This window comes from Triticum aestivum, chromosome 3B (assembly GCF_018294505.1).
Source record: "Triticum aestivum cultivar Chinese Spring chromosome 3B, IWGSC CS RefSeq v2.1, whole genome shotgun sequence".
Lineage (NCBI taxonomy): Eukaryota > Viridiplantae > Streptophyta > Magnoliopsida > Poales > Poaceae > Triticum > Triticum aestivum.
In genome coordinates, this window is record NC_057801.1 from 254,159,574 (window position 1) to 254,167,765 (window position 8,192).

The following is an 8,192-nucleotide window of genomic DNA, read 5'->3' on the forward strand; positions in this document are numbered from 1 at the left end:
TACCTCAAGAAGATGCATGAAGATACAAGGCACACCATCGAGCGCCAAGTACAACGACTCGCGACCAAGCTCAACATCAACAAGCAACCCATGACATTCAACATCGGAGATCTTGTGTGGCTACACCTTCGCAAGGAACGCTTCCCCAACGAACGCAAGTCCAAACTTCTACCACGAGCCAATGGACCTTTCAAGGTGCTAGCATGCTACAACAACAACGCTTACAAGATCGACCTCCCAAGCGACAAGTACAACGTGAGCGACATCTTCAATGTCAAACACCTCTCGCCATACCATGGTGATGAATCTTTCGATCCGAGGTCAGATCTTTCCCGGGGGGGGGGGGGAGATGATGCGGAGTATCCCACGATCATCCCCATGGACGTATCTACATCTCCCACGACACAACTTGGACCTATGACAAGAGCTCGAGCAAAGGCTATCGAAGATAAGGTATTTGGAGGGAAGCCATGGATCAGCTGCACCCAACGGACAAGATAGCGAGGACACCTAGTTCAATGGACAAGACGAAGGACCGCTCGAAACTCGCAGTCATCGGACGACTGATGTCTCTCGGATGTCCGACGCCGGGAGGCTCCAACCGACGAGCCAAGTCCCAGCCCTCGCACGCTCCAGCGGCGGGATGACCGGCGCTGGTCGGACGTCCGACACCTCGTCCGGACGACTGAGCCCCATCGGACGACCGTCACCACCACACCTGAGCCAAAACATCGGAAGAATGGAGACCTCCGGACGACCGACCGACCAGACGACCGACAAGTCCTGACCAGAGCCAAAACATCGGACGCCCAACTGGCACCGGACGTCCGGACCCCCGCGAGCCTTCGGACGACCGGTGACCGACGGACGTCCGACGCCTGTATCTTGGGCCGAAGCCCACTTACCCTTTCGTCCACTAAGACTATAAATAGACCTCCTCCTCCCTCTTTCTAGGGTTAACATGTGACAACTCATATTTGAGATAAAGCTTTGCTCATCCACTTGGTTACTTCTTCTCGGAGCTCACGACCTCTTCGGAGAAGATCCCCCAAGCGGATTCAAGACCCCATCACGGAAAGACCCTTCAAGACCTCCTCACGGATAAGAACTACCGCCACTTGTATCGTCCTTTGTTGGATTTGAATCATGTATCCCTTTGTGTTTCGAGGATCTAGCATATGTGTGACCATATCTTGTTGGTTGAGTGATTTCTCTCGTGTTTCCCCTCGTGATTTCTCCTCGTGTTCTTCGTGTTCTTCGTAGGATCCCCTCCAATCGTGAAAGATCAGGCATCTAGGGTTCTACCCTACATCAGAGGGGGTGCTCAAAGTGGGGCACATGCCACCATAAATTTGTGCCGACCCTAATTTGCATCCATTTTAGGAAGCTTCCGAATTTTTTTTCCCGCTCTCTTTCTTCGTTTCTTTACGTTAAGTTCGGCTTCCTCTGATTTTTGTTTTCACTAGGTTTTTTGAGTTTTGTGTTTTTTTCCTATTCCATTTTCTATTTGTTCTTTCTTTTTAATTTTTGGGTTTAGTTTTTCGTTTTCCTTTTTGTTTTCTCATTTTAAATTTCATGAGTTTTTAAAAAAATTCTGGACAATATTTTAATTTGCAATTTATTTTTCAATTTTTGTGAACATTTTTTTAGCTTTTGTGTTTTCTTAAATTCCTGATGTTTTTTAATCTGTGTAAAATTTTCAAATCCACTATCTCTTTTCAAATTCGTGCACTCTTTTCAGATCGATGAACTTTTTTTAAAATTCGTGATCTTTTTATGAATTTGCAGAGTTGTTTTGAATTCAAGAACATTTTATGGGTGTTGCTACGCGTCGGCCGGGGGATCTTTTTAAAAGATCCGCCGCCTCGCGAGCCGTCGGATCCGACAAATCGAGAGACCGAACATCACCCTTTTATCATTGCAACACAGGTCGTGTTGCGGGAAATTTATGCAATAACACAAGTCATGTTGCGGAAATTTTTGCAAGATATTCATTTTTTTTTGCAACAGAGGTCTTGTTGCAATTTAGCCTTTTTTAACAGAGGTTTTGTTTCTTTTTTGGCAACAGAGGTCTTGTTGCAATTTTTTTGCAACAAAGGTCTCACTGCAAATTTAATTTTTCTGAAACAGAGGTCTTGTTGCATTTTTTACTGTAACAGAGACCTTGTTGCGGAAACTCATTTAGACATTGAGCAGCGAGCAGCGAGCAACGACCACGTTAACCGAAAGAAAGAAAAAAGACCGCTCCCTCAGGACACGCGTCGTACGGACAAGCCGGCAGATACTCGCGTGCGATCCGCCGGTAGAAGCCAAGCGTTTTCCTTTTTATAATTCGTGAACTTTATTTGAATCTGGGAACATTTTCTTTTCTTATTTCATAAAAATTAAACCAATAAAAAAACCGATAGACAATTTTATTTAAACCAGCCGTTGTTGGGTTTTCCACAGGAGAGATAAACAAACAGGCCAGCGGTTCCCCAACACCTTTTTTTTAGACACTCCCCAACAGCTCAACTGACGAGTGTCAACACCAGAAAAAAGGACAGGCCCAAGGGCTGGCCCAAGAAGCGTAAGCGCTGACGAGGAGTTCTCCCCCAATCCCCCGTTCTCCCCCGCCCTACACGTTCTCGCTCCCCTTGCCGCCGCCAGCTCCTCCCCTTTCGCCGGAGCTCCTTCGCCGGCAGTAGAGATGGTGAAAGGCGCAGTCCGGTATGACCACTTCTCCCTTTCGCTTGATTACTTGCTAGTCCCGGGTCTCGTCAAGTTTTCAGTTTCAGAGCCAGAGAAACAAATAGCCAACCCCGCTTCCGTCACTCCTTTGGGTGATCCGGGGGCTCCAAACCCTAGCGCCGGTGCGCCCCCTCTCTCCGCCTCTGCCGTAGGCTCCGTGCGCGGTGGCGGAGGGCTTCTCCCCTAAAGGGTGGCAGGATTTTTTTTCTCTTCGTCTCTCGGCGGGTGGGGTACCGGGGCGGCGGCTGCTAGCCGAGCTCGCGTCGCGTGGTCTAATTTCCGAGGTCGCGCTCCTGAGGACGCTGGGCGGCACCGCCCCGTGTTCCGGTTTTCTACACGCCAGTTGCCGGACGTGAACCATAAACAATAACGGGAATTTGGCAATTCAGAAGTCAGACATCATTGATAAATACGTTCGTAACTGTGAATCAGTCTAGTATCGGTTTGGCCTCACTTGTGTGCTTGTTATATTTTCAATTCAATTGTCTGTTCTGCATCTGAAACCTTGCTGCAACGTTGTAGCTATGAGCCTGGACCGGCATTTCAGGAGAGTGGAGAGCAGGGCAAGCTTGAAATACCAGCATCTGGCTCCACAGAATTTTGGCTAATACAGTGGCCTCTAAACCATGTAACTCGGAAGTTTTTTTTTCACCCCTATGGCATGTTACTAGTATGCTGCATTTGGGCTCCAGGGTAACATTTTTCTGTATTATTACACAGGTAAATGCTTCTGATTTTAATGGTAAAGAAGCTTCTCTTAAGCTTAATGACGATGGAAACTTGGGAAATTTGGAGAGTTCTTCGGGTAAATAAACACAATGTATTATTTCGAAATTATTTTCACTTGATTAAGTACATGTTTCAGTGATCTTAAAGTTTCCCAGCATTCAGACAACAACGGAGTTTGGTTTTGGTAAATACTGTTACTCTTGAGTGTTCAGCGGGTCTATTTTATCTGGACAGTGGTCTTCATTCCTAAAGACAGTGGTGTTAACACATAAAGGAAACCACTTGCTTGTCCATGGTGAAACTTGTCTTTGTCTTTCCTTTTGTTAGCTGTTAATAAGATTCAGACAATGCTTGTTGTTTGATGGTCACTAATGTTATGCAGGCCAACAAGTATTGGCTTGAGTTCTTATCAGTCTGAACTTCCTCTTATTTAAATTTGCTTGTTTATCTGCGCAAAACAAACTATTATTCCCTATTGACTCCTTGAAACAGAAATAGACATAAGATGTTACACTTCAGTCAAAAAAAGAAAATGCTATTCTTTGTGGATGTTCTGACTTCAGAAGTTTGGTATTTCAAGTAAAATTTCCTTGTAAACTTTTTCATGTAATGGCCAGTTACATCCTCCTCCTTGACTATGTATAAGGTAGTTGAATCATGCTATCCATCAGTAATACGTAGTAGCACTAGCTGACTTGTCCCTTCTTCATTCTCACTGGCTGAAAATACCATTATTTTATTAAAATGGCCCTGAATACTTTTCCCCAAACATCCAGGTTTATCTAATGCACGTTATTTGGCAGGGAAATCATATGAACTCGTTAGCTTTGCTGCTCAACAACCAGATGCTACTGTCTTCATTCCATCAGGATCTGAAATGAAAGCCGGTACTTGAAATATCAACTTAGTACCTTAATTGTTCATTATTATGCACAGCTTCTGCTATTATTTTTTAATTTTTGAAGTAATGTGAAATTTTCTGAAGCATTCTACTGTCTTGGTTTAGTATTTCGAAGTCATATTGATGACACAGTCGATGGGTTCGTAAACCCTAATTTAGTTTGCATTATGTAGACACCTATTAACGTTTTGCTTGTTTGCAAAACTTTGATTCACTGGATACTATTCAACCATATTTTGTAGCACTATGTTTGATTTCAGAAAACTTGCATCTTAGTCTTCAATGGGAATAGCAAATACAAGAAGAAACTGTATATGACACTTCATTACTGAAAGTTTACCTCCAGATATCTAACTATTATGAGTTACAGTGCATGCTTATATATCTGTGTTGAAGCAATGAAGGAAACCATTGTCAGCACTGTAAGAGGGGTATGCTGTGAAATTAAATCTTAGAGTTTAACTGGCATACAAGGAGTTGGGTCATCTGTGTGTTAGCTGATAAAAGAAAAGTATCTTCTAGAAATAAAGCTTCCGATCTTGTGAGCTTCAGGAGAACCATTGCTATTTGAATGACACATAATTGTATTATGAAAACAAGTTGGTCTAATAGCTATCCTTCAACTATGTAATAAGTAACATGAGTCTAGAAATATGTTCTCCATTTAACTGTTGATGTGTGTGACCTGCAGTAGTTGTATGCTGTATATATTTTCACACAAACATGCAAATAACGTGGGAAAGAAAACCAATTATGTTATGTGTATTTCACACTGTTCTAACAGAAACTAAAAGTAATATATCAGTTCTCAGTGGTTGTGTTCTTTCCAATTTGTTATGAGCCCAAGCAGTCTATTTTACCTTTATTTATGTCATGTGCTCTGTGCATGTAAATTGGCCTTTTCACTAACATATAAATGAATAAATCCAGTGGGGAAGATTTCACGCAGAGTTTGCTTGGTTCGTTACCCTGAACCTGAAGAATTGGAGAAAGAGAAACCAAGTTTTGGGAGTCTTACACCTGGCAGTAGGAGATCTGCAGGTATATATATATTTTTTAATATGGTTTTTCTTCAGTAATGTCATTTTTTCAGCTGCCAATACCTTAGACAAGCTAGGCAGAGATCTAGCTAGATTTACCAAAATTTGCTGAATGAAGTAGTGAAGGAGGGTTTACGCATGAACGCGAGTTTAATTTACTTCTGTTTAACCAATCCGGAGCTGCATATGCAGAACATCACTACAAAAGTGGCCTCATAAAATGCACTGACTGTTAGCGTTGCTGTTATATGCAAGATGTGATGTTCACCTGTACCAGAATGCTGTCAGGGCAATATTTTTCATCTCTGATGCAATGCTGCCTACCAGTATGTTAGCATGTCCTTTTACCTTACAGGAACAGTTGACTGTCACTGATGAGTGCATATGATTTTCCAGGTTCTTCTCGGAAGACTATGTCTCGGTTCAGTGGCTTCTCGAAGAACCGTAGCAGCCAAGGATCAGCATTGTCCCTGGGTCAGGAGAAGCGTAGCAGCCAAGGATCAGCATTGTCCCAGGGTGAACAGAGCGCGGAGCCGACGCCCAAACACAAGCAGAAGAGAAGGGACGAAAGCAGCTTGGGGGGCCACTCAAACGTGGCCGCCAAGTCCTCGGAAGGATCCCAGGCTCGTGGCGCAGGAAGCAACACAACCTCTGAGATGCCGCAGACGCCCGTCGAGAAATCCAAGAAGAAGAAGAGAGTTAGGATTGAAGAGTAGCAACAAGTGGCAAGCAGCAGTGCCATGAGTCACCCTAGCTTGGAGAAGAGATGATAATTTTCCCTGAACGATCTGCAGTTGCTTCTCCTCTTGTATGTGTCGAGACAGTTATTGCTTGTTCCTCGATCGGTAGTCCTGCGTTTGTTGGCCTTGTGTGTTGCAGGTTCATGATCTCTGCGGCCACAATACAATCGTGAAAGTTAGTCGTGGTGAATGAAAGCTGTGGAGGCAAATTTCGTGACATGTTCAGCAGATTCAGCATATTGCTAGAGTTAGTCACCTGGTGGTACACCAGCATTTTTTTTTTTGAGGAACGGTACACCAGCAGCTAGTATTTGGCATTTCATAAAAATGCCTGGTGCTGCCATGGGGTTGGGCCTTTGGGCCGACCTATCAACAATCCGCGCATGGATGGATTTTGCCGGTCCACGGGACGCTCTGGCGCCTGATTTTGCCATCGGTTTTGCTTAGCGGAGCTGTTAGCCCGTGATTCATCAAACAGTGCCGTCTGAACCTTAGCGTACGTACCTGTCTTGTGCAGGTTTGAACATCCTGAAGGAATTGTAGGCGATCCGGCACATGATCTTTGTTGTGCGGTGCCGCAGCCTGTTTAACTTTGTCACCGATCGACCATGCTGCGTCCATCTATATATAGAAGCCCCATCAATCCAAGCCTCCTCCATCTCAGTCTCAGTCTCAGTCTCCCCTTCCTCAGCTTCTTCCTTCCCTTCTTTTTCTTCCTCCTGCCTGCATGGATGCACAAGCCATGGCCATGGCCCATGGGACGATCGATTTGTCGACCGGATTCGCTTGGCCGTCGCCTAGCATCAGGCTCGGGGACTATGGTGCAGCCAAGGATGACTTGCCGATCGAACAATGATACATCATCATCATATACATTGGGAACGATCGGCGAGTTGTTCTTGGCTACATCTTAGCTCCTGCTCCTCATGTCAGGCCGGCCTGCGGTTGTGACGCCTCTAGCCATGGTGATTCCAAGCATGCTGGTAAGTTGGTGCTGGTGTACTCCCACTTGTTAATTTATGAAGAAAACCAAGGAGCTAGCTCACCGCGTATCTGTTGGTTAATTAATCATTCCATCTAGGAGTATGAATCGACATCTATCCCGAAACCCGATGCACATCTTCACTTGAGTTGAGGGCCATGGTTGGGCAGTAGTAGCCATCTCTCTGCGCTGCTCCGCTAGCTAGGAGTTCAACATATGGACAGATTGTTACTGTCTGTACGTGCTCTGGGCCTCTGGCCACTTGCCGACTTGCGGATGCAGAAACTGCCAATTATAAATGCTGTGATATATAGCTCTCCTGTAAGATTCCACGGCCACTGAGGTACGCCTGGCTGGACCAAGCACCAACGGTACTAGCTAACCAAAGTGGCCGCGAGACACTGAACTTGGTAGTAGTTTATAATTTCGCACACTGCTACGGGATTTGTGCATTCTTATTACTTGCACGTAGGACCACAAAACCTCCATAAACAAATGACTGAACACACTACTAAATACCCTCTCCCTCCGGAAAGTTTCATCAAAATAGATAAAAGGGGATGTATCTAGATGTATTTTAGTTTTAGATACATATCCTTTTATTCATTTTGATGACAAGTACAGACGGAGGGAGTACTATTTTTTTGATAAAAAGCACTTTTATTAACTTAAAATATAGCATCAAACGAATACAAAGTATGATGAGCAACACCCGACCTCTGCGTAGTTAAGATGCACACAACCAAAACTGACGGTCTGACAGAATGAAAAAAAAACCCAACATTTGGCAACAGAAGAGTCATACGACTGACACTATGCCTATGTCGAAGGAGGTGATGGACTGATCCGGAGATTATGCGACCACTCTTGAGGTGTTCTAAAAAATTATGTTGCCATCCATGTTGGGAAAAAACTTCATGGCCACCTGCTCCGACCGCATCACACCATTTCTTGGTAAAATCTTGAGCCACTTTTGAACTCAGTCCGGTATTCGGGTATCTTAAATTTCTAAATTAAGTTGTGTACACGAGAACTACTCATCATGAATTCCCTAATTGTTGATGCTTTCT

At 44.4% G+C, this 8,192-nt stretch overlaps 1 protein-coding gene across 1 annotated transcript; it reads left to right on the top strand.

The window, feature by feature from the left end:
- The first annotated feature begins 2,531 nt into the window (after positions 1–2,531).
- Positions 2,532–6,359, top strand: LOC123069589 (mediator-associated protein 2). The gene is made up of 6 exons (XM_044492469.1): positions 2,532–2,709; positions 3,253–3,358; positions 3,451–3,535; positions 4,263–4,346; positions 5,291–5,401; positions 5,797–6,359. Exons 1-6 carry the CDS (start codon positions 2,690–2,692, stop codon positions 6,114–6,116), a joined length of 726 nt encoding a protein of 241 aa, XP_044348404.1. The 5' UTR covers positions 2,532–2,689; the 3' UTR covers positions 6,117–6,359.
- The last annotated feature ends 1,833 nt before the right edge of the window (positions 6,360–8,192 follow it).